A 26901-nucleotide genomic window follows, 5' to 3' on the forward strand; every position below is an offset into this window, starting at 1 on the left:
ACCAGTACACATTTATAGCTCCATGCCATGTTACTCTGCTCTCACACATAGTCACAATACACATGTACATATTCTAGCACAACACCGCAGAGTTGCCATGTGCCCTCTGCTGGACTGCTATTCACATACTTCCTTTTCACACCTCAGTAACTACCAGCCACAGAGACAGATTTCTAAGAGACTGCAGGTAGGAATTTATAGCCCCAGCAGAACTGGCCTGCCCATGCCACTACAGAAAGGATATATTTTGGCTTTGTTTTTAAGCAAGACTGAGCATACAGGAAAACACTAAGACTATTTGTCCTTCCACCAAAATGAAGGTATGTCTACATTCTCCCAAGAATGCAGCTGGGAAAGGTTGCCTTCAAATCTCCAGTTTAATCACTAGAATACAAAATGATCCAGGAACTTTCACAAAATGATCTAGAAACATTCAATACCTACAGATGAAAGTTCCATGAGTTAACATACCTCCCTCCTCCCTTTCTTACACTCATATTTCAAATCTGTGAAGCTAAGGACATGTACAATCCTTTCAGGACTTTGAAGGGGGCACATATTCTTACATGCTTTAGAAATGAACATGTCTAAAGAACCTGGTTACAGCTATGCCACAAATCTACCTTTAACTTGGCCCTATTTAGGAGTCATTTTTCAAATCAACTGACAATTCATGTAAAACCAATATAGGTAAACAGAAATACTTTGACCATATTATATATGGTATAAATAGTTGAAATATAACAACCGAGCTACATCGCCCCAAATTTCCAATAGATTGTAGACTGTCCACTAATAATTTTTTGTGACCATACTTTTGTTTAAAAATAACTAATCTTATTTTAGCATTTACATTAACAAATGGTCCTTAAGAAAAAAAACCCTACAAACAAAATCATCTCTCATGATTTGTTTAAAGAATAGTTATACAAAAAAAGATTCTCTCCCCACTATATGCTACTGTGGCATCATTTCCCATCTGCTTCTCACATCTATCTGCTTTAGGAGTTAATATAATATTAGCCAGGAATACTCTATTCTGTTGCTTCATAGACACCCCTACAAAAAAAAAAAAAAACACAACTTTCTAGAAAAGTCTAGTCTTCCAGGCCAGAGAGAGGACTACAAAAAAAATTCTAGTGTAGGGAAAAGAATTAAAAAGGTCTTTCCTGTCTGTGCAACCAGCTAGCATCATTAGCCATGAGTTATGGCTAATGAGTTATGGGTGACCACATGTTACCATTCCTTGATTGTGTGCCTAATTGCAGAAGCACATTAAAAGTAGCTGTGAGGGTTCTAGCTTGTACCAGCTGGTAAGGATCCCCAGTCTAAGCACTACTTGCAAATAGCATGTTACATATGGCATGGCATAGCCATTCCTTTCTGTACTGCAAGATACACTGCTGTACAAAGGTGGAGAATCAGCTCATCAAATAATCCTAATTGTCTGCAGGTTTTACTGGAAGATCTTATCAAACATACGTCTAAAAAAATTGCATTGTCATGTACTTAATTCAGTAGTTAGTTCTCAAATGACATGATTCACATTAAACAATATTTACCTGCCTCCTCCTTAATGAACTGCAAATCTTCTTCTGGATATGAGGCTGATGGTTGCAACACTGAGCAATCTTCTGAGTTTTCTTCATTATTAGGTGGTATATTATAAATAAATCTCTTTGTCGTTTGGTTTTTCCTTCTTGCTTTTCCAGGTTCTTGAACTGATTGTCCCTGTGAGCCCATGTCATTCCACACAAAAACTTTTCCCTCACCTTGAGATTCATTTTCAGCCGTTTCAGGTGAGCTGTCCTGGACCCAACCACAGTCATTCATTTGGTAGTTTTCAATTTGGCCCTCATCAATGGAGTAACCATCGTTTTCAGTCTGTATGCTACTTGCCAAGTTGGTAAGGTTTCGTGTTGCCCAGAAGGTGGCAACTTTCTGATCCCTTGGAGACATACCATCCCTGCTAACAGATCTTCTGTTGTAATCCACTACAACAGCCTCTGGAGCTTCAGATTTTATACTTATGTTTAAGGCATCTTTAATGAAATTGCGGCAGGACTGGACAACCTCAGTCATCTGAAGGTAGCTGGCCACGGACATCACTTCAATGGCATTTTGGCTCGTAAGCACGAGGTTACCAGAGTATAAGAAGTCCAAGATGACAGAAAAACCTTGAACAGCAGCAACGTCTAAATAGGTAACAGTGGTTTGGTTACGGCTTTCTTTGTTTGTAAAGCAATACAGAGTCTTAAAGAAGCGGCTGCCTGCAACCAGGATGTTCTTGTGAGCTCTGAAGACCCTCCCACTCACCACAATATTGACATCACAGAGAATGCCTTTCTTCCTCTGCTCGTTCAGTTCTTGCAGGAGCTGATAGCAGTAAGAGTTCTCATTTGGCCTGCTATTATAATCACAGTATCCTTCATTATTTAGTTCTGATGGCAATTCTGACTCCTGCAATTAGAAAAAACATAATTAGTTCTTAATGAGTGTTCTCCTTACTTATCTAACACCATCAGCAGTATATGAAAATAAACTTAAAGCATTGTACACGCTAAATTTTTGATTTGTTCTTAGTCACAAAGGCAGCCTGGAATATGTAATAAAAGAAAGTATTTTTGAGAACTAAAAATTGAGATCTCATCTCCCCCACCCCCCAAGTTTGGAACAAAAACAGAACTAGCAGGATTCCCGTAAGGACAAAGGAAGTGAAATTTGGGCCAAAAGTAAGGGAAGATTTTTGGCCAAGTGTAAAGTATGTGTTTCTGTTAACCCACATACATTAAAGATTCCACAATCTCTTAAGCTTTAACTAGGTGGTTCTCACATATCCATTCTCTCTTTTTCCATAAAAATCTCCAGGTGAACGTACCATTGATAACTGACTTACAGACTCATCTCTCAGCATGAGAAAATGATAAAAACTATCTCCAAGTTTATAAATATACTATGCAGATCATATCTAATAGCTTTAACAGATTTTCATTTAGAACAGATAAAGGAGTTATAATAGCAGGCACACTTTTACACAGTTTTACAAGTTAGGCATTTAAGTTTTATTTTCTAATTGCGTTGGACACTGGATTAAATAGCAGTATTGTAAGACAAGTAGACAAAATACTGAAAGTGATTACTTCAAGCAACCAACCACAGAAATTAAGTTTCAGTTACATTATTTAACCAAAAGTATCCCGAATCAAATAAACTTCATTGAAACTTCACAGCAATAGCATCTTTAACTGGTACATTCTTATTACACAGAAAATATGTACTTATAGTGTTTTTAAACAGCTTTTTCAAGAAGCGATCTCAAACGTGGCTTGAAAATTTTACTAATGAAGAGTAATACAGGGCAGTCCAACATCAAACAACAAATTGCTATTAAAGATTAGTTCAGATAGAGAGATACTGATAAGTAACAAAAATCTGAGCTAGACTGTACAGGTCAGATACAGGTACACGAATCCTCTCACAAGCCCATAGCCTACTGGAGCTAAAATATATCTTACAGAAAAGTACTGCCCTTATTTTGGGGACATAAAGAAGTGGCTATGGCAGAAACTGATTACATAAAGTGACCATTTGCCACCAACCAGGAATTAGTGCACTGTATCAGTACTCACCTCAAGTTATGATCCCAATGCAGATCACTGGGATGACAACTGAGGTTGTAACTACATACTCTAAAATGAAGTTTTACATCTATAAGCAGTGACTAATGCCCAGCATAACTCAAAAAAATCCTGTATTATTCTAGTATCTCCTACAGACAAATTTCAGTTTAATGTCATATTCAAGTTACTTCTATATCTCTACCCTTCTCAGAAAAAAAAAAAAATCTTTGGTTAAAAAAGTAGAAATAAAAACAGTTTGGTGTTCACGCAAAAACAAGCATCAATCTCTGTCCAGCCTGCCTTACTACTTTGTGTGCCCTTTGACATATCCAAGTACTCCCCAAGCTGAGAGATCTGAAACAGGAAGTACGACCCACATTTATGACAACAAAGTCTGATATCTTTAAGTTCTCAGAAGACTTCAGATCTCAACCAACTTTTCTGTCACTCCGGCAACAGAGCACTGTACAGTTTCAAAACACCAATTACACTGACATTAGATCAGATTAAGACAAAAGTGATTGTACCCTGAGGTGTGGTCACTAGTCAACACTCAAAGTTAACCATCAGTGGTACCTTAAACAAGAAATGTTAGGTTAGTTACTATGACATCTGATAAAAGCTCCATTATCTGAGAATACGTTTAAACACAACACGTTAATCAGGTATCTATAAAGAGAAAAAGCCCGTCACAGTTTATTTTTTAAATTTAAAGGATGGCAACGGAGTAAAACTGAGGATTCCTATGTATCCAGTCAAACTGGTAGAAAGAAAGAGATTACAATGTGCCTTTTACTAAAGAAAACTACAGACTAACAAGGTAAGAATGATTTGCAGAGTTATGTGCTAGAAAACAAGACTAAAGTGTTTAATATGAAAAGAACAGCAGAAGTTTGAGTAAAACTAAGAGGCGGTAAGCAACAAATGTCCAAAATACTTTGATGATGGTATGGAAAGAGATGAGTTATTAAAGCTTTACAGTACTGGTTCTTTAAATAAATCATATTGCTGCACACAGCAGGTAATTACTATCTGTTGGAAGCAGTTAACCTTAGTGCTGCACCTCAGGCAAAAGAAAACCCCCACATTTGAACAAGTCTACATAAATCAACTGACAAGTAGAATTAACATTTACTGTGAGAAAAGTTAAAAACAAAAACCCCAAAACAAACAATAATAAAAAACCCAGAGTTTTAACATCTCCCTGTTGTACAGAAGAAGGGCAATATAATTCATTATGAAGTCAGAAAATAATTACAGAAAATCCAGGAAAGTATATTTTCAAACTTGTGTTACTCATGTCATGCTCATAGAAATCACAAGAGCACTACTTTTCTGATAAAAACAAGATTTTCAAAGAATATTTGCTCAGATTTTTTTGCTAATATATTTTAAGAATATAAACCAAATATTCCCCAGCATATATTATTTCAACACCAAACAAGCTTATCCTTTAAGGGAAAAAGAAAAAAGAAATATTGAATAAGAGTCAGGACTCCTCCAGTCTCATAGAATCCATAGAATAGTAAGCTTATAAAGCTTCTCATGTTATCTTTGTAAATGAGATTTTAAAATGATCTAACAAAACATGGACTGCTTAGAGAAACTAATAACTAGGCTCATCTGAATACATCCGAAGGTAAATGACTATTTAGTATATATAATTTACTAAGTAAATGTACCAAAAAATAACAGTGGAAGATACAGATAATCTAGAAGTGCTACTAGAAATTTGCTTTTCTCTCCTGTGTCATGGGATACTTCCTCCTGGGAGGAAGAACACTGAAGAAAAAAGGGGAAAAAATTATCAGTGTAAGAGTGGATTCCAGCAGAAGAGAGTTAACAAGACTTTTGTTAGCATATGCAGTAAACTAGGAAAATTATCTCAGAAGATGGCAGCTGCATACATGATGCTCAACTGTTGTCTTACATGCTATATAACATGCATGTGTGCACATCACTCAAAACTCAGCCAATTTAAAATTGTTACATTAGACGGCTAACATCCAATGAAGTATTTCTAGATCCAGTAAAAACACTACGTAAAAATACAGTAAATAACAGTCCTTGCCTTGAAGATCTGACTTCCTCCTCAACTTCCCCCCCCCTCCCCGTTAAGAGTAATTGAAGAAGTTAAGTTAACTTCTTAATACAGTTAATACTGTAACACAACTTCTGCATCTGAAGCACAACTCGTATTCAGCACTGCTTATGCAAAGCAAACAATTATCATTCATATGGAAAAAATAATATCACATCAAAGACCTTCCTCCTTTTAGAGAGCTTTTGCTTTAAACCAACATGTCTGATAGGCTTGAGAAAGCTTTTCTGCCAGTATTTCCAAAGCTCAAACAATGTACAGAGAGAGAAGCAGCTTTAAGGGGAAGAACCCCCAATAACCTGTAATGATTGGTAATGATCTGTCATGGATCTAACTCCATTGCAGAACTAAAGATCTATTGCTATGCTTTCCTAACAAAAGGTCTAGTTTGTAAGATTATTTCAATGTAAGAGTCCATTTCTTAAAAAATGAAGGCAGCTTCAAGGCAAAACACACCTTTCCTTATACTCTAACAAAGTCAGATTATTTTAAGAATCAAAACAGAAAGAAATGAGTCAAGATTTGTGCCTTAGAAAGAAGCATCAACTGACAGCTCAGTATCCTTGAATTACAGCAGCTGCAACCACTTGTAATGTATTTCAGCATCCCAAATTAAACATATCCCAAAAATAAACTGAAAACACCACTCATATCTTCATGAGTGTAATATCCAACAGACCTATAGAAATTTCCACTGCTTTACAGTCTAACACCTACAATTTCCTTTTCACACTTGAACAGTGGCACTATGCCATGTTATGTGTTTATTAGCAGCTGCTAAACATGCCCTGCACTTGAAGCTTCTCAAGTCAAGAATACACCCATGTTGTCTCTAAGACAAAGACCAAAAGGTCTCCCCCAAGTTTAATTAAATCTAAAAGGCTTTGCCACCTCATTATGTACACTGAAAACATGGTCAGGGTACAAATCACCTATTTTTGTTCCAACTACCTGGTATGATGGCATTAAGAAAAAAAAATGAGCTATTGTATTTGATTAAGCGTATGGATCAAAGAAAATGGAAGTGCTATCAATAACATTAAAGTACATGGAAATGAAACATGAAAATGCAGAGAAAATTCTTCATCATATTTGCAATACAGCACATGTAATCCAAAAGTGCATTACAAAGTAAAATTACACTGATTCTTGAAAACTGCAATTCCTTCCACTGCAAGGAGTCTTTAACCAAAATGTAGTAACACAGGGATGCAGACAGCACTGTTTTCTACTTGAAACCACCATCTAAGAATCCTTTACAGAAGCTTGCTTTTTTCATGCCTGATTATTAATATAGTACAAAAGAGCCACTGATACACTTCATCTGTCCTATTGTTTAATTCATTATTACAATTACTGAAAGATTCCACAAATATTTTTCCTAAGCTATCAGTGGTACAGAAGTACTGGTTCATTTTTTAAGAAGTTCCCCCACAACAAAAGGCTAATCTTCAAATGTTAATGATACCTTTATTAGCTTTTAGGCTGCTGTGACATGCAAGTCAAAATGCCATCAGCTATCTAATAGTCTTATGAGAGACCATGGCTCAGAAGAAAGAAGAATAGTAATTTTAGCAAAAAAAAAAAAAATTGTTTGGAACATGTTTATTTCCACATGGCTTCATAGGAGTGAAACTTTCAGCCGTGACATAAAGTAGCAGTATCTAGTGACACTGAGACTAAACAGTGACAGGACATTTTACATGGTAATTACTCACAACTCAAAGTTATAAACTAAGCAAGAAGATAAAAAATACACCGCAATAACATTAAACAAAGAGGAACATTTTCAAAACATAATGAGATAAAATAAATTAAAAATAAAAGTTTCAAAATAGAAACTGAAATCACTTTAAGACAAGTCAGGCCAAAATGCTCAGAGTGAATAGCAAACCTCAGATTGCAGGAAATTGATAAAGTGACCTACTGCCACGGAATGTCTGAAACAATAGCTGCCTTGGAAATTCAGTCCACAAATACACTTACTAAAAAGGTATTACTTGTCTTAAAGACGAACACCATAATTTATAAATCTGAAATAATCTGTTATCTAAAACAGTATTTCATGCACTATGGTCAGGTTTTGCTTGCAATCCTGTATAAGTCTTGCATAAAACTTGTATTCCTCTTCCAGCTAGCTGTAAGAAAGCCTATGCTCACTTGACATTTTATCTGTCATCCTGGTATCCTGCCCAAACATTAGAATAGCAGCTCTTGTCCAAGGTACCCTTAGCTCCTGAAAGTGCTCAAGTGATAAGCTCAAATTAAGCCCTGCCCTCCAGTTCTGACTCTAACTACATCTATACAACCAAGACAGGAGTTTTAATCAAAACTCAGATGAAAATAGTGAAACCAGACTGATCAGAAATTTTAGTTCAGGATAACAGCTGAAATTCAACCTACAGAAGCACGATAGCTTGGTCTGCTGGTAAGTTAACTCTATCCATCCATTCTGAGTTAATCGACTTAACTTTTGTAATACAGATATCCTTAGTAAGAAAGGCTACAGAAACATTAGTGATTCAACATGAGTAAGTATCCTTTAAGCGATTTTCATCTGCACAAGGTCTACAGTTAGCCCTGCCTCATAAGTAAGAGGCAGACAAGAGATACGATAATTTTAAGTTCGGCAAGGAAAGCAAACAGTTTCACTAGTTCAAAAGCATTACAGGACAGCTGGCATATTGACATGGCTTTCAGGAAACCACATGTTTATCTCAAACGTACACCAAGCAATTTCAGACTTTTTTCAAAGTAACTGAATCTAAAGCAACACGTTCAGGTGAAAAAAAAAAAAAAGGATTTAAATAGGCAAGTTTAGACTACACAGAATTATCCTATTAATGCACAAAGTCCGTACGGCTAAAAACAGCGGAATACTTCTAATTTCATGCCGGTAAACACTAGTTCCACACGCAGCTGTCCGCCGGACACTGCCCTCCCTTTACCAGTACCGCAGGAGGAAGTTGTAACTAAGTGTTTTTAAATCAGTGCAGTCACACTAGCATTCATACGCAACTTTTTCCCACATCGCCCGTTTATCGCTAAGGAGACCGCCACTCGCGCACTCCGAGCGCCCGGCCAACGCGAGCGACGCACAGCCGCGGGCGGCAGCGGCGCACGTCCCGGGGCGGCGGCGCTGCCAGCACCGCGCCCGCGCGGAGCCGCCGCGGGAGCCGCTCCGGCGCGGAAAGCGCCGCCACGGCCGCGCTCGCAGGGCAGCGGGAGGCGCCCGCCCCGCGGGGCAGTAACAAACACAGGAAGCCGGTTAAAGCGGCTCCCGCACGTGGGCAAGAAAAGCTCTGCGGAAGGGAACCCGGCCGCTCCCCCGCCCGCGTCCCCTACCTGCTCGGCGCTCACGGGCTCGTTGAGGCGATGCTCGGCGGAGAGGTGGTGCCGCAGGAGCAGGGCCCGCTTGTAGTTGCGGGTGCCCTTGCAGAGCTCGTCGTGCCCGCCGGCCGCGGGGGCGGCAGCGGGCTGCTCGGCGGCGGGGGCGGTGGCGGCGGTGCACCAGGCGCACGACATGAGGCCGGTCTCCTGGCAGTAGTGGAGCCATGGGAACTCCTTGAGCCAGGAGCCCTGGAAGGAGATGTGCAGCTTCTGCAGCAGCGACTTGGGCCTGGCTAACGGGAAATGCTTGATGCTCTCCCCCTCCCCCGCGCCCACGCTGCTGCCCTCCGCCTCGTCCCCGGCGTCGCCCCCGGACCGCCTGCTGCTGCTACAGCTGCCGCCCTCGGCGCCGCTGCCGTCGCCCAGGCTGCCCCCTTCGCCGTCCTCCTCGTCGTCGCTGCTGTCACTCAGGGAGCCCCCGTCCTGGGCCAGCTCCTTGCCCTCCAGCAGGGCCTCCGGCTCCAGGCCCTCCGCGCCCTCCAGCTCCATCTCCTCGTCTGCCCCCCGCCCATTGAAGTGCTTCCGCGGCCAGGTCGGGGCCTCGCAGCCATTGTTGGCGGCGGCGGGGCCAGCGAGCAGCCCCCCACCGCCCCGAAAGGCCAGTGTCCGGCGGTTTCTCTCGGCGAACATGGGGCCGCTGGCGGCCGGCGGCGAGACCGCGTCCTGAGGCGGCGGCGGCAGCAGCAGCAGCTCCTTGTCGTCGGCGGCGGCCGGGGTCTCCAGCTCCTCGGCCTCCAGCCCCTCCAGCTCCACTTCCTCGTCCGCCCCGCGCCCGTTCAGCTGCTCGGGGTCCTGCCGGTCCCAGGCCTCGCCCGCGCTGGCGCCGCCGCCGCTGCTCGCGCCCGCGGGGCCGCCGCCGGCCGCCGCCGCCGCCGCGGTGACCAGGCCGCCGCCGCGGAACGCCAGCGTCCGGCGGTTCATCTCCGCGAACATGGCGCGCGCGCCCCCCGCCCGCCCGCCTGCCTCGCGCCCCTCGCCGCCGCCGCGCGCCCGCCGCTCCCCGCCCGCCCGACGGCGGCGGCGGCTCTGCCCGCGGGGAGGGGGAAGGAGAGGCCGGCCCGCCGCGGGCGCCGCGGGAAACGGGGGGCGGGCGGCCGGGCGAAGCGAGACGCGGCGCGGCGCCCCCCCCGGCTCTGGCCTAGATCACCGCCGCAGGCTCCCCACAATGGATCCGGCTCGGCGGCGCTTCCGTCCCGACAGGCCCCGGATCAGGTCGAATGGCAAATGAACAACGGGCTGCTCCCACAATGCACCGGGAGCGCCACCGCAGGGGAGGGGGAGCGCGCGCGGGGGGCGGGCAGGCGGGGGGCTGGCGGGGCGGGCGCCACAGCTGCGCCGCGTCACGCGCCCCCGCGCGCGGGCGCGCGCCGCGCCCCCCTCCCCCCCGCCCGCGCCGCGCCCCTGCGCGACCCCCGCCCCGCGGGGGAGGGGGGCAGCGCGCGGCGCCCCCCGCCCCCCTCCTGCGGCCGCCGCCCGCGCACGCGCGGGGGGCGAGGGGGGGGCCGCCCCTCAGCAGGGCCGCGCCGGGCCGCGAGGCGGCCAGCGCGACCGCCCGCCTGCGGGGCTGCGGCGGGGCTGCGCTCGGCTCGGCTCGGCCCGGCCCGGCCCGGCCCGGCCCGGCCCGGCCCGGCCCGGCCGCCGCCCCTCGCGCGCCTCGGCCGCCGCCAACGAGCGCCGCGAGCGCCGGCCGTGGAGGGGCGGCAGTTTAACCGCCGGGCCGGGCACGTGCCCGCGCTGCGGGGCGGGTCGCGCTGCGCCGCGGCCCCCAGCGCCGCCCACAGGCGCCCGGCTGCGGCGCGGCCTTGCCGGGTGTCCCCGCGGCGGCGGTGTCGGCGGGGAGGGCGTCGAGCGAGGAGGAGGCGCCGTGCGCTCTCCCGGAGCCGTCCTGCGGCCGCTGCGCCCTCCGGGGAGGCGGCGGCGGCGCCGAGCGCGGTGCGAGACGGCGTTTCGGCGGCTGGCTGCCTGGGCAGCCCCGCTGGAGGAGGGCGGCCTCGAAGGCGCCGGCGGCGGGGGCCGCTGGGTGCGCAGTAAGTGCGGGCTGTCGCTGCATGCCGTGTCGGAGCTCGGTGCACGTGCACCGCGGGCGCGGCGTGCGCAGTGGGCTCGTCCCCGGGGCAGCGCGCTTCGAGTAACTAACTCGCGGGGGAAAGCCGAGAATTTCTGCTGCGCTCTCCGCGGAGAGTTCAACAAACGAATGGAGAAGGGAGAGCGGTTAAATGTGCCTGATAAACCGAACCTGTGAAGCTCCCTTCGGAAGCAGGACTGTAAGCGAATACTCGTCCGTTCTGTAAATACATTGGATCCCTCTGCTTATGGGTTGAAAGCTGGAGGCGTATCTTTATAGCTCTGTAGATTCTTTGATCATAGTGTCAAAAAGGTATGGTAAAATGTAGTGTTGTAAGTACAAGAGAGTAGTTGAGACTGCCTGAATCCAGACAAGTATAGAAGAGCAATAGGAGATGCTGAGCAGGTAACAGAAGATGTCAGAGAGGAAGGGCCATAGAGTCTTCCAGATGAAGAAAGACTGTATTGTATATATAGCTGCATTACACTACGACTACATTGTATAATGAAAAAAAATTCTGTGTAATTTGGCCTGGAAGTATGCAGGAGGGCTTGGACAGTTGACCTTTTCCAGCATCCTGAAAGACAGTGGGAGAGAACTGTAATAAACTTTTGAGAAGAATTTACGGGAATGTCCTATTCTTCATTCAAAAAGTTACTGTAGGAAAAGTGACCTTAGGTAGAAAAATAGCTTCTATTGACTGAGATGAAGAATATCTTTGTAACATTTCAGGAGGTGTAGTTGGGAGAGCATTGGTCATGGAGAAACTTAGAAACTATAAAAGGCAGTGTCAGATTTCCAAGAGAAGAGCAAAGATGATGTGAATTTAGACAAGGAGATAAGAGTAATGGGAGATACAGAATTTTGAAATTTGCTGTGCCTCACTGGGGCACAGGGTGGAGATAGCGATCCAAATCTGGGTCCATCAAAGCAAAGGATTCCCAGAATACAGACCCTGTAAAATGCAAAACAGACTAGTATTTCAGAAGTTTGGGGCTTTGTGCTTTATTTCTGTGTTTCTGTGTTCGTGTGGTGCTTAATCCACGCCTGTCAGTATTTCTCAATTGACTGCTGCACCTCAGCATTAGTATTTCTGCTCCCTCTTTTGAAATGATACTGTTTTTAAGCAAGTGTTTGGTATTGCAAATTACTTCTTAAGTGAGCTGTTACAGATTGCAGTGAATATATACAGAAAATTTTAATAAGAATCCCTACAGAGTTCACATTTATGAAGGAGACGTGTTGTGGCCATGTAAAGATACTGGTTCTGGTTGTAGGTTAAAACCTACTGAGTGGAGGTCTAGATAATAAACTAGGGTAGAATGTATAGGAGCTACAGGATAACGAGCTGTGTGCTACCATCTCTCTGTGTTTTGGAGTGGAAAGAAATGTAATTGGAGTGCAGCTCACAAATAAGTAAACATATCACAAATCATAAAATAATTCAGATCGGAAGAAACCTCTGGAGTTCTTTCTGTTTAAAGCAGGGCCACTTTCAGAGTTACATTGGGTTACTCGGGGTCAGCGTCTCAGACTCCTGAGTTGTTTGTTCAGAAGACCTTTAGTAATAGCTTCTCCAAGATAATCTTGTCACATTCCTGCTTTGCCTGCTTGCTACAATGGATTCCTCCTTCATTCAGTTCACTCAGCATGGGGAACCTAATTGAATCTTTTGTGGATAATTTAATTGGTACGTAATGGCTCTGTGACACCAGAATTGAGCTTGCGTTGGTGTGTTGGATCATTCAGTTTTATTGAGTATCTTCACGGACACAAACATCACCTGGTAATCTTGACTTTTGTGTAACTCTTTCTTGTCCCTGAGTAATTTGCAAAAATTTTCAGATGATTTATTTCTGTTGCAGAAGTTTTTTTTTTTGTTTTCAGATTGTTTTGTTGCAAATGAGGTTTTATATTATTTCTTGATGGAACTAAATATTTCAACAAGCAGACTTAAATGCTGTAGCATGATTGTGTTTATTTTGTGGTAATATTATTTCACTATTTCTTCATCAAGTCTTTTCTAGTTCCCCTATCAAACCCTCCTGCTGCTAAGGTTCACAGTTGAAAGAAGTCACTGATATACAACTCACTGGCTCATTATAATTTTTTAGGATACCTTTTCCCCCCTATTCTCTTGAGAGATGTGATTGTATTTACTACAAACGTTCTAGTACAACAACTAGAACGTCTTTCCTTTTCCCTTTTTTGATGCCACAATATAAAAAAGAAATTTTCAGCAGTGAGCTGTCCTAGTTCTGTAGGTAACAAATGCTGTTTTGTTCAATGTGAATTCTCATTCTCCAGACAAAATGTACAGCTTCCATATTTTTGTGATACAGTTCCTAAGTTCTTTCCACTTTCTTCTCCTGCCTTACAGAAATACATGAAAGTCTCCCATGGTTCATTGGGAAAGAGTCATGAACTAATTCGACTTTTTGCAGATTCAAACAATCTCACATGAGAGAGTGGAATTAATAATCAGTGCATTATATTATATATAAATTGCAGCATAGCATTTTACACTAGCCCAAGTCTAAACTGTGCAGTTACCAGTCACTGGGATTACTTTGTGTGGCATCCTTATGAAGGCATCAGTTGTCATTTATTCTTGTTTTCTAGGATCTAAACGTCCAATATTTAATTAAAGTGTGGGCGTTTAAGCAAAATAGTGCTGACACTAGCAGCTTGTTAGCTAGGGAAAGATGTATTATCTGTCCCCGAATTCTTACTATGACCTAACAAACACTTCCGTGATGAGTTTGACTCTTCCAAGATAGCTTCTAAAATTGATGTGATTTGTCCAATTCCTAGAGCATATCTCTGCAGTAAATGTTCATGCCATAAAGCAGGTGAATCCTAAAAAAAGAACCAGGAGTTGAGTGGTTTAAGCTGAAGTTCCAGTATCATGCATTTTGTATTACTGAAAATGTATATTCTTCGACATGTGAAAGTTGTATTTCAGATATTCCTACATACAGAGGGATTTTTGAAGCCAGAAATTCACTGATGGGAGAGGGGCTCTTTTGCCTCTAGTAAAAGCTTACTCTGCAGAGTAGGCTTATTTGCTGTGGGCAGCCATTAAAGTCAGGAGTGTGGGAATCAGAGCCTTACTACTGTGCCAGAAGTGAATGCGCATATGTCATGATACACCCAGAGTGGAAAAATTGACTGTAACAGAAAATAAGTAGTATAAACAGAGCTACTCCACAGAACAAGTACCAAGAAAGGAAAACGATGGTTGAAGCTCACAAAGACTCAGGAACCTCCATACTGCTACTCATTTGAGGTTATGTCTATGCTGCATTCTCAGGTTTAACTGAGGTAGACCTACCTGAGCTGACTTGGGTGGTTTAGGTTTGGTTGCCTAGAGAGCATTGAGTGTTGTGGGAAGGATTTTAAGCTGAGATTTCGTTACTGTCCAAGCTAACACAGGCACATCTGTTCATGTTACGATCCTTGCTTTCAAATTAGTTAAGAGAAAACTTTTGGAAGTGTAATTCCCAATAATAGAAACTCACAGGTTTGTTAAGTGTCAGTAGAATGTTTGGACAAGAACTGGTAGCAGTTACTGTAGTAAATTGAATCACTTTGAGTTTGTACAGTTATTTCTCTTGAAATTCCTAATAACTGATACTTGGAAAGATAAATCATAATGCTTATGAGGATATGCAGCGAGTCACTTAATTGCACAATCACAGTTTTTGACCTTAGACATGATAGGACGGTATCATAAATTAAAACATAGCATCCATCATCTGATAACTGTTCCCTTGCACACTCTTAGCACACAGCAGTTATGAGATAATGCAACCTAACCTAGCACACAGTGAAAGAATCTAATTGCATTACTGTGTATTTACTGCCAAATAAAAGATACACATGGACAGATACTGTGTCATATAAGATGCTATAGCTTGTGCCTACTTGTAAAGCTGTGGACAGACATTGTGTTCCAGGTGCAAGTTTACCATTTGAAGGTTTTCCCATTCTGCGGTTATATGCTACCTCTTTGATGTTGTGGTTACTACTGCCACAGCTCTGCTGGCAAAAGGGTTTGTTTAAGAGTCCTTTAATTTGCTTCAGGCAAAGTGAGCAAGGTTGGTTTAAACCCTCTTCATTGACTAATTCATCTGACTTGTTGGAAGCACATGAGGGAGTGCTCACATAATTCCTTTTGCCAACAGAGCTGTGGGGGTGGAAACTCAGCAGAGGAGTGGTAAGAAACAACTAGAAGAATGATAGTGTCACAAACTGGCACACCTGTCTGCAAAATGAATGCCAATGCATGATGTAGTCCTGCATGCACTGTGGATATTCTCTTCCAAACATGTCCATGATTTCTGTGTTATACATTCCAGGCTTAATTCCCTTTTACACTAAGTACTTTCACATAGCTCTGGCAACATAAAACAACTTGAAAGTGTTCAAAGATTTAGATTATACCCCCTTTTAAGGCCTTCTTATTCTTCAAAACAACATAAAAAGGGACTAACAAGTAAATACCAACAACTGTAGTCCTGTGGAATTAATTTTCTCATCACTGGGCCAGAACCTCAGCTGTTCTGTTAAAGGATTCCAGATGCACTCAAAGCCCTGAATTCAGTGCGATGTTGTGGCCCCTCAGCCAAGTGAGAGTCTGTTCCAGGGCTTTGTGTTGCACTGATTTCTATTACTGGAGAGATACTCGCATTGCAGAGTATGGTCTGATGTTTATTTGCACGTTTTCTCATGGTTGCTATGTACATGACTGCTATTACTCTTAAACCTAGAGAGACCCTGTTGCACAAAGGCTTCTGGAAAGACAGTTTTGTCTGCCTGGCTGTGAACAGCTGTCCTTATCACCATCTTTCCTTGTCCTTCCCATCGCAGAGCTTTCTCCTCTGGCTGCACCATTGCCATGTCTGAAGGAGCCACAGGACCTGTAGCAGCTTCAATCATTTCACAGATTCCCCATGCTGGCTTTGGTGAACAGTTGTTATTTGACAGATTCATCATAGAATCAGTTTTCTGCTCTCTTTTTCTTCCCATTTTAGTTTTCCTCATCTCTCTGGCTTTTAGGAACAATAGTTTGTTGTATTTCTATGGGGCTTCTAGATTTCCTTGCCAACAAATTGTGCTTTGTTCACTGCTGTTTTTTTTATTGTTGCTATTACTGCTTAACTGTATGGCTGCTTTTTGAATAAGTTGTTCCCTTTTTTTTGGGCTATTCAGATCTTTTCGGTATGGTAGGTTCATACAGTTGTTTTGCTGTCTTCCTCTACTCTTCAGATCATTTTGGTATGGTAGCTTCATACCATTGTTTTTCTGTTTTATTCTACACATGGACAGCATTGTTACTTGTTTTGGTCAGTCACCTGTAGCCTAAATGAAAAAGTACCTTTTCCTTCAGCAAAGTGCTTGAGCACATGTTTACCTCTAGATAAGTGTGCTCTCATTTTTATATATATATATATATATATTTTTTTTTTCTGAATTAGAACTGTAAAAGCTGTTCTAAAGCATGCTTTAGGAAGTGGAAATCTGCTCGTTCTTTGGGCCAAATGCTTAGGCTGTGGGGTTTTTTTTGCTGTGTTCCTATGGCTGTAGCTATGACCAGAGCAAATGCAAAGCATTTCCTGTTTGTTCTAGCCCTCTTCTGAAGTGAAGTATCTTGTTTTACCTAACATTTGTGAGCCTTTCTCATTAGGGTTTTTCTGATTCTTTCTGTTGGTCTTTGCTCTGAATATAGGTCAGCTCTTAAAGTCATCGGATCTCAACATTTGAAAAAATGATGTAAAAAATGGTGATGAAAAAACTCTCAACTAAGTGAAGAAATATTACCTTCTTGATTTTTTTTTTTTTTTTGTTTGTTTTTTTGGTGGTTCCCCTTAGCACTCCTCTATTTTTCAGTCTACATTTAGGACAGATGTGCTTTATCAGGAAGTGAATGAGCTGTGAAAGATACACTATAATCAAAAAGAGAATGAGGCTCATTTTCTGGATATTTAAACAACCACACTTTCTCAGGGTCTTTGATCAGTGCTTTCTCTGTTGGATACAGCCTCCTCCTACATGTTTTACTGCTGACTTCACATAGGTAATCCAATTTAGTCATCTCTTTGCTATAACAGCTACTTGTTGTCCTTGTTTTTCTTGATAACATTATAAATTTTTGCTTATTTCTAAGTCTGCTAGTTGGTCACATTATACCCTTCTTCCTTTGTCTTAAATTACCAAAATTCATAGTAAATGCCTATCTCTGTTAACTTTCCTGATGTTAATTAGTGAGCAATTATTACCATTATTGTGAGCGTATAATCTTAGAATTTCTGTTTCTTAAAATATTTTTGTAGTTTTTTTTATAAATCGGAAAATCGAATTTAATGAAATTTCTTAAATTGAGTGGAATCTGTTAGCAAAGATGCTAATGCCAAATCAGTAAGGAGCAGGGTATACACTCTCAAATGTTATTAAATATGTTCTCATTATGGGATGTTGCAGTTTCTACGATTGCCAGTTTATTGGTGGCGAGACACAGTCGCTGCAGATCTCTTAATCTTTCACATGCAGTGCACAGATATGACTCCAATACAGCTGCAGTATAATTCAGGCAGGGACCAAGGGCAAGAGTCTCAGCTTATAAGCAGCTCCCAAGGGAAAGAGGGGCAGCCCTTGCTGAGGCCTCCCAGCAGAGCTTTCGGGAAGAGCTTTCCCCCGAGGTCACCAGCTGCACTATCTCTAAGTTGGCCCTGAGCCCTGGCAGCCAACCCCCCTGGAGGGCCCTGACACTCAGTTTCGTCCTTACTTAATTTCCCTGTTCACTTCAACAGCCTTTCGCTGACCTTGCACTCCTTTTTTCCTCTCTTCTCTTCTCTTCTCTTCTCTTCTCTTCTCTTCTCTTCTCTAAGCAGGCTAGCATAAGCAAGAGAGGAGTCGACAGCAAAACTGACTACTTTTTTTGCATTGTCCTTCTGCCACCCCTCTACCTAATGTACATTTTACCAAACTGTCAAATTCTTCAACCATATCAACATGTTCCTCTCTGCACAGAGTACTGCGTGAGTTCCCACAATCTAATGTTGATGAGCTTATGCCTGCTGCCTAGCTTTTATTCATGTTATAATAGTAATAATGCTCAAGGCCACCTTAGAATACTCTGTTTAGTGCCTGGGAAAGTGTTACCTAAACTTTGGTGACTGACCCTTCACTATGGCATGGACTTGGAGATTGTCCTGGAAGCATCAGCATCTAATGCTGGTGATATCCTTTTCTGTATCCTTCTGTGAGCTGCGGCTGATATGACTAAAGTATTCTTAATATCCCTTGTTTTCCTCTTCTCTGTGGTATGAACAGGCTGTTGTCCTCTTGTATTGAATGTGTCCACCTCAGGTAACAACCTTATGTTTCTGTGGGGCACGTCATTGTTTCCAGATGGACATTTCAGAAACTCATATTTACTTTTTCTAAAAAAAAAAAAAAGGTATTTTTATAAGATTACTAAAATCTAATGCTTTGTAAAATCCTGGTTAAATCAGGGAAAATTTAGGCTTACTTCAGTGTAATTGTTCAAGATTTTCTAGAAGGTGTAATTAAACAGGAAAAAAATATATCTTGTTTTTTATGTGTGAGAGAATGGATGGAGTTACAGTACTATTCACATTAAATCAAAGTAGCTACTTGACTTTCTGTAAGTGTAAACTGTTAGCATTCCTGATGATTAGGGATGTATCATGTTAATTATGTTAGAGTAAACAAACCCTATGGATAGATGCACATATACATGTGGATTTTAAAAATTACAAATGGCACCTAAGTAATATTTTGATTTGATTAATCTACAGAGACTACATTTTCGAAACTAGGTGCTAATACTAGAGCTGCTCAGCCTGCTATATCGCCGTACTCATTTAGGCAGTTCTCAACTCTTGAGTCAAAAATCTTAGCAAGACAGAATTTATGCTCATAAAAGATTTTGTTTTCAAGAATTTACACATTCACTGTAGTTTCCTTTGTGTGAATACACGAACCTACAGTTGGTCAGTGTAATCCACAACCTGGGAGAAATTCTGGATTTTCGGCTGATACCAGAACAGGAGTTCATAAAGCAGGCAATGCTTTAGTCATCTCTGTTTGATTACTGCTAACACAGGAGTCTCCCTCCTGTGCTGACAGATCTGTCTTGACGTATTCTCATATTGCTTACCACCTCTTGGTTGTATTACAGCCACACGATATATCTGCATGAGATTGTTGGCACCAGAGAAATCCACGTAGTTGGGGAAGGTTGTAGCAGCTCTCCCCATAAACAGTAGTTATTATAAGTACATTTGGCGGCTATTTTCTTTTCCGCCTTGACTTACAGAATACTGATCCAAGCTCAAGGTCTTAGTCTTTATTGCTAGGGTGCACTGTCATCAGGGAACTATCTGAGAGATGGGCTAAAGCTCAAGATACAAATCAATTAAAAAAAAACTCTTTGGCCTCACTGTACTCTATGCAGGACATGAAAGACTGTCAAGGTCTGGTTCAGGATTGTGGAATGAACTCCCTGAGGAGCTGAAGGCTATCACAGACACCATCACCCAAATGCAATTAAGATTTCTTTAACTTACTTCTGTGACATAAATACATTACAACATATACATTAAAGAAAAGCACGCAAATTAACAAAGCAAATCATTCTACAAACCTCTCCCCTGGGGCAGAGGAAGGGAGAACAAACAACATGTTGCTTAATGCACTACTGGAAAGCAATTGGGTTTTGCTGCAATGAGCATGGTGTAGGAACGTAAATAAATACGTATTAGAAGGCTGTATTTGTTAATGTTTCTACTTGAGATTAAATATCTACTCCAGTGTGAATTAAAGGTTTATTTCAGATCAATAGGCAGTATACATTTATTTTTTATTCAGATAGTACTTGTTCAGAATTTGTGTATTGTTTTCTTGCTTCTGCAAAGGGTTCCTGACTTTGGAAGACAGTAAATTACTACAAATCATTGACTCTAAATTTGTCTGACCATAAAATAGGGTAGTTTATTGAGCTCACTTAAAGGGGCTTTTTTCGGGTCATAATTCATTAAAGCTGGATAGCTTTATTGGCATAACTCTAAATATAGATCAAGGTGTAAATTACTTGCTCCCAAAATGAGTTCAAAGACATATTCTGACTCAGAAATGTGGTTAACACACAGGACAGTACATTTTCTCCTTCCAGGAGTAAGGTAAGGCACAGTACTTTTTTACCTGAAGGGTGTACCAGAAAGTACCAGAAAACAGAGGCCACATGCTCCTACCTCACCTATAGTAAGTCTTTCACCCAGGATCTAGTTTGCAGAGGATATAGGAATGAGAAGAGACCAGCTGCTGCATACTTCTCTGCTTTCCTGATAAAGACAAGAAAGCAGTCTAGGGTTTAGAGGTGATTAGAGTGAGGTAGGAACTTGCATTTTACACGTGAAAATGCAGTTTCTGAAAAACGGGAACTTTTATAGGAGACTTTTGATTTTGTCACTACTTTCTCTTTGGGCTGGTGTTCATCAGAAATTACATCTCTCTCTCTAGCACACTGTTTTCCCTTTTACCACCCTGTCTGTTGTGTTCTGGAAGATGTAGTGTGACCAGCATACCATTCTTGTAGGAGAGAATGGGGCACTGTTGCTTGAAATTACATGCTCTTTCAAGTTATGGTGCTTTACCACAAGGGAAAAATAAAATTTTTTAATGAGATGATGGAAACAAAGATTTTTTTGGTATTACTTCAGCATGGTTTTCTACCATTATGTTTCCTCATCAAAAACTTTGAAATTTGTGTTCTGTGATCTCCCAGGGTGATGTATATCTTTAAATAATCTGATGTTCCTATGGCTATTTATTTGCTTCCTAATAGTATCCAAGTTTCTTCAGTCAGGTACTGTAAAGATCTGTAATGCAGACAGAGGAGCAGATGTGAGCGAGAAAGTGCTATCTGAGTAAGAGAAGAACTGCTGAGCAGAAGGCCTGTGGAGGGCTTCTAGGTCCAAGGCCAGTGCTAGTTTGGCCAGGAGCAGGCTAAATGCCAGAGGGTAGTCCCAGCACAGCTCATGGACATTAGGACTTCCAGCAGAAGGGTTGATGATGTTGAATATGGAGGCAGGAAAGTTACCTTACAGGACCTCTGGGGTGAGGTGTGGCAGTGCTCTCCTGTGAGAACAAGTTGGTCATTTGAAGGGTTTATTATGCTAGTGTGTGAAACAGGTGATGTTCGGGCAAAATGGGGAATTATTATGCACTTGAGGCTTTTCAGAGTAATTTGTTTCAAGGGATTGCTGAAAGGTCCATTTTTACTAATACCGAGTGACTTCTAGGGCTTGACCTGAACTACAAAAGAGCCAGTAATACCTTTGAGAGTGGGAGAGGTAACCACTGCTGAAAAATACGAACAACTTGTTTGGCCAGTGTAACAGTAAATAAAACTGCAATGGAATTTACATCTATTGCTGAAGTCTGTTTTTTGGTAATGAGTAAGTAGTGGTTAGTCCTAGTTTTACGTAGGAAATGTTGAAATGTCAGCTTTCTTTGGGACGATAAAACTAGATGAAAACTGATACTGACATTTCCTAACTTCCTATGGGATGTAGATTCTGAATTTAGCTTGTTGTAAAACAGGATCTTACTTGATAAATTTTCCATATAAGCCTATCACTTAACTTTTTGCAGGTGCTAAATGCTCATACTAAAGCTGATCTGGGTATGAAGTAGGGCATTTTAGTCACATTTTCGCAATATTTTAAGCAATAGCTCAATAATGATACCAGTAACTTGCCTCTTGTCCAATCTTTCATAAGTAATGCATGTTTTGCATCAAAGCCAAGATGTTAAATCTACAGCAGACATAGAAGTCACAACCAAATGTTCATGTGGAGGGGGGAAAAAATAAGATTAATTCTGTTGGTGTGATCTGTTTGAAGCTTGAATACGTTAATCTCTTTCTGAACAACTGTTAACTTTGAAAGTAAAAGGATAGTAAATTATGATGGAAAATGGACAGAAACATTTATGAATAAAAGGGTATGGCAATCTAGTGTTTCTAGAAATCTCTTCAGAAATTAGTGAATCTTACTGAGAGTTTCTGTATTACTCAAATGCTTGTTCGAGAAACAACTTCTCTCTTTCTTCTTGGCCAGAACATCACCTCTTGCCCTCTTTAGGTCTTTCTTAATTAACAAATATACTTGATGAATTTTCCTATTAGTCCAAATGAATTAAGTTATGCTAGTGCAATGCCTTGAAGACAAAACTACATAATATGACTGCAGTAACCCATGATTGTTCCTGAAAGTCTAATCAAAGTCATATTTGGCATAACTAATCTGTAAATGATACTCAATAGTAGTGTGATTTTACATAGTGGAAATCTTGCTTCAGACTTCCAAAAAAAGAATTGTTGCTGAATGTTCCTGCAGATCTAATACAATTTTGTTTTTACTCTGTCTTAAAAACAAAATCATACTGTCAAGCGGTATAGGAAATTAAAATCATACAAATTTTCCTTACTCTTTCTCCCTTACCTACCAGGAAAGGTGTGTTTCACTTACTACCAGAAGGCTTTTGGCCAGTGTATGCAACCCAAAAACCACAGATGCAGACTCAGTCCTTTTATCTGAGACTGAATGCACCTGCTATCTGTGCTGGACGCACAGTCACAAAAATGTTTTAGTGTAGTATGTCTGGGACTGCATGTTAAATCAGATGAAGCTAATGGGGAGAGAAGAAGGCTACAAACCCCTTAGCTGGTCCCTGTTTCCTTTTCCCTCCAAGTATATCTCTCCCAAGAAATAATAAACGTTGTTGTTAGGATCTACTGTCAAGGTAAATAGAAATAAAATTGCAGATTAGAGTGTCCCATTCCAATTATACAATTAGTGGCTTGAAGTATAGGTTACTGTTCAAGTTGCTACAAACAAGGTAAGATGTAAACTGTCAATAGCTCAGCTGCACTTTGATCACTGTGTGCATCTTCTTAGTCTGCAATGAATCTGAGATATTTTTGTTGCTTTGCATGTGGACTTGTGTATTTACTCTGCTGTTCTTACTCAATATCCTCATCTATATCATAGTATAAAGTGCACACATTGGTGTTTACATAGCTTACATTTCATATTTTCAGATCTGTGTCTTTAAAAACAGACACCATATTCCACCGTAATACCCACAGCTGACTTGCCAACACTAAACTGGTTAGCCACTGAGCTGTGACTGTTTGGGTTAGCAAGCTTCCAGACAGCAACAGCAAGCTGTTTCTGAGTTGCATAGCATGTTCTGAGACTGGATGACTGGATTATACACATCACACAAAAGTTTTGGAGATGCAATTAGCTCTTTTCAGGTTTGCAGGACAGTGGGCTCAGACTTCTTTGGGATTATGACTTTGCACCAAAGTTGGGAATTAGCATGGACAAAAATCTCACAACCTGCATCAGCTGTCTTCAGTCTGTCACACCCCCAACCAAACTACATGACTGCGTCATCAAAGCCTGCTTTCAGCGATCGTATGTCATTGCTGACATGTACTCTTTAGTATCCTGTGTGTCTAATTTATATCCTTGTGAATTAACACGATATCTAAATGCAGGAACAAATGAGCCTGCTCTTGTGGACCCACGTGGGACATCAGGGAGAAGAGGTGTCATGAATCTGCAGCATATGTGAGCAAACTGTTTTGGTGGACAGAGAACCTTTCTGCCCTGAGATCAGCAAAGGTAGACAAGCTCTCTCACAACACATAACATAAACTAGTTTAATCTTGGTAAGCACGGATGCTTTCTCCAGAAATCCTAGCAGATACTATAACTTATGACAGACGCTAGCTGTTGTGTGGTTCGTAAGGTTAGATGCTTACCGAACTGACCTGATAAACCCGCAGAGAGGAGGTTCCCATGGTCAGAAGACTGGAAAAGAACAATTAAATCTGTGTAGGAAGAAGGCAGGAGCTAGAGCTAGAAAGAAAACCTTTCCCCGACCCCTTCCTTTTCTCACTATGGGCTCTTGCAAAATGTCTTCTGAGAAGCCAGTAAAATACTTTTATCTTGGTGCTCAGCTTATGGCCCGCACTAGAGGTGCGTGGCCTGCAGGGCCACGAGCAAAATGCCACATTTCTTCAGAATGTTATACTTTTGGCCACTGATTTAAATACATTTGATTTTTGCTCTTTTTAGATGATACCACACACTGGAAAAACTTCCATATGAAATACTCTATCAACCTCATTGTAATATCATTTCCTGTAAATAACACAGTGATTTGAGGTATGGAGTGTTTCTGCTGAGTTGATGGCAGACTTTTCTGTGTGTAACTTCTGTAGATCTTTGTCTTTGCTCTTCTTGTTTCACGTTCTGGCATCTGTGACACTCGCTGGCATTGATTGGTTTCTGCTTTTCATCTTGCTCACACCTTTGGCTGTTGAACGCAGCTGAAGAAAGTCCAGACTTCTCTCTATCAAATCAAATCCATCTTTGCAGGTTTGGTGTTGGCTTTTATTTTTGGCTAAGGAGTATAGTAATACTAGCCTTATTAATGGTGATACAACTTATTTTTGCAAACTTTCTTCTGCCTTTCTTTCACTATTCTCCAAGGTTATTTCTGTGTTTCTACTCTCCTGTTGTGTAAATGCCTTTTGCTGCATTTTTAGCTGTTGTTCATCCTTCAGTGTCTGATCCCTGTCCTGTTTATGGCCTATGACATAGGCTTTGTTCTTTGTGTTTTACTTGATTGTCCTAGTCCCATATTCATCATTATTGTATGAATAATCATAAAACAGCTGCAGTTACTAAGAAATTCTTCTAATAAAGACTTCAACATGCAGAGACAGCGTAACAGTCTCTGTAAGAATATGCCCCTTGCAAGGGGTGCTGCCACAAGGAATGTTGTCAGGAAATGGTTCTTGTGTCACAGTTGCTAGGACAGTTGATAGACTTCACAGTATCTCTCAGTTTTGTGGCAAGCTCAAGTCAGATACAAAGATGAACTTGGCCTTGTGTCCTTTGGCAGCTTTTCTTCTCCATGGACAATAAATACTCTCATACCTATTCTTTTCCCTGAGTCTTAGCCTTAAAAAAAAAAAAAAAAAAAAAAAAAAGCTTTTTGTTAAACTTTCACATTTTTTCAATTATTTAAAACTTTTTTGTATGTACATCTGAATCTTTGCTGTCCAGTTTTTGTCTGCCTCATGCAGTCAAATCATGAGCCCTTCCATTTTCCCCAAATCTCTCCTCCACTGAGCAATCATTGCCTAATCTTCCTTCCTTCCTTTTCAGGTTTGGGGCTTTACCATTTTCAAGCTTTTTTTTTTTTTTTTTTTTAATACCATTTCCTCTTGGAGATCCCCTTGAGCAAGATTTTTTTCAAAACATTTCTCTAATGTGGTTGCATCTCTTTTACAGTTCTTCCTTGGATAAATTTTCTTTCTCTTTTATTCATGTATTTCGTAACTCTTTAGCTTCTACCATCTAGCATAGGTTGCTTTTTGTCCACCTTTTTTTTCAGCTGGACTATCTTCTCTTTTGTCACAGATCCTATCTTACATTTAACTATAACTAGTCCTTCTGAATAGCCTGCACTGGCAAAGTTTTGTCTGTGGTCATGTTCCCTCTCTTTTCTTCCTTTCACACACATTCCTTTGGTCTAACTCACCCCAGATTTTCCTTGGGCTGTTTTATAGGCTGCTGGCATTTGAGTATTCCTGTCTTTTCTATCATTATTACGATTTTTTTCTACATCTTCTCAGTTATTTTTCACTAAACATCTGGCTTCCCTAAAAATCTGCCTACTATAATGGCTCTAGATGATTAGCTCTTTAACACCACTACCCACAAGATATTTATAGTCTGAATATCCTGTGCTTGAAGTAAAATGTGATTTGCAAAAGTTTTGATTTTTAAACTTAAGGGAATGAAGCTGTGGTCCATTGTCTACCACTATCATTGTTGATATACTATTTCTGCAAGTGCCTTGACTAAAACATAGATTATGTGCTTATCAGCTGTGCAATATTATTTCTGGATAGGAGAAATAATAACTTAGAGTCAATATGTAACTTTTTTTCCTTATCCGTGGACAAAACTGCATTGATCCTAAATCATATAAGTACATTAACATACTATATGCAGCACTGCATTCTAGTCTTTGTTCTAACCTTTCCAAGTCTATTTAGTAGTATCAAATTGTATGAATTTAGTATTTGTTTGCCTGTGATTTTTTTTCCATAATTTCTGTACCCTTATGTAGTATTCTGTTTTATTTTATTTTGCCTTCATGGACTCCTGTCCTTCTACCATGAGCGCTCTGCTAACAAGACCTGGGGATCACAGTCAATTTCTTGGACATAAACTGGTACCCTGGAGTATCTCCCATGGCATTTGAGACACCTATATGCACTCATAGGTAAAGTGCAGGGCCTAAGACCCATGCTGTACTGCAACAACTGACGGGGTCAAACAGGACTCTGTAGGGCAGCTCAAGGGCACTAAATGCCTTTCTTTAGGCAACTGAATTGACTACCTATTACTGAGAAGATGTTTTTCAACTCTTCCTGCTACCTGAACTCACTGCAAAGATTTTTTTTTCTGGAATAGCTTCTTTTCCCCATTCTAAGAAGTAAATTTTACCTGCCTGTATTCAGCATGCTTAAATTTTTTGTTTGCAAAGCCTGGGCTGTAACTGTAGATCCCACATTAACCTGTCTGAAGGTTTTAGCAGAAAATAGT

General features: G+C 41.6%; 1 protein-coding gene and 1 long non-coding RNA gene across 3 annotated transcripts in view; one reads left to right on the forward strand and one right to left on the reverse strand.

The window, feature by feature from the left end:
* ZBTB10 (zinc finger and BTB domain containing 10) overlaps positions 1 to 10044 on the reverse strand; it is a 29808-nt gene extending 19764 nt beyond the window's left edge. Inside the window, exons 1-2 of the mRNA XM_062570251.1 lie at positions 9067 to 10044; positions 1563 to 2460 (exon numbers count right to left, since the gene is read on the reverse strand). Coding sequence (XP_062426235.1) covers positions 1563 to 2460; positions 9067 to 10044 — 1876 coding nt within the window. The remainder of the gene's footprint in view (positions 1 to 1562; positions 2461 to 9066) is intronic.
* Positions 10045 to 10973: 929 nt separating this feature from the next.
* The window catches only part of LOC134136365 (uncharacterized), a 36109-nt gene continuing 20181 nt past the window's right edge, over positions 10974 to 26901 (forward strand). For both annotated transcript variants that reach the window (XR_009957486.1, XR_009957487.1), the window contains exon 1: positions 10974 to 11138. This is a non-coding gene — a long non-coding RNA (uncharacterized LOC134136365). The remainder of the gene's footprint in view (positions 11139 to 26901) is intronic.

The sequence above is a fragment of the Rhea pennata genome, chromosome 2 (genome assembly GCF_028389875.1).
Source record: "Rhea pennata isolate bPtePen1 chromosome 2, bPtePen1.pri, whole genome shotgun sequence".
NCBI lineage: Eukaryota > Metazoa > Chordata > Aves > Rheiformes > Rheidae > Rhea > Rhea pennata.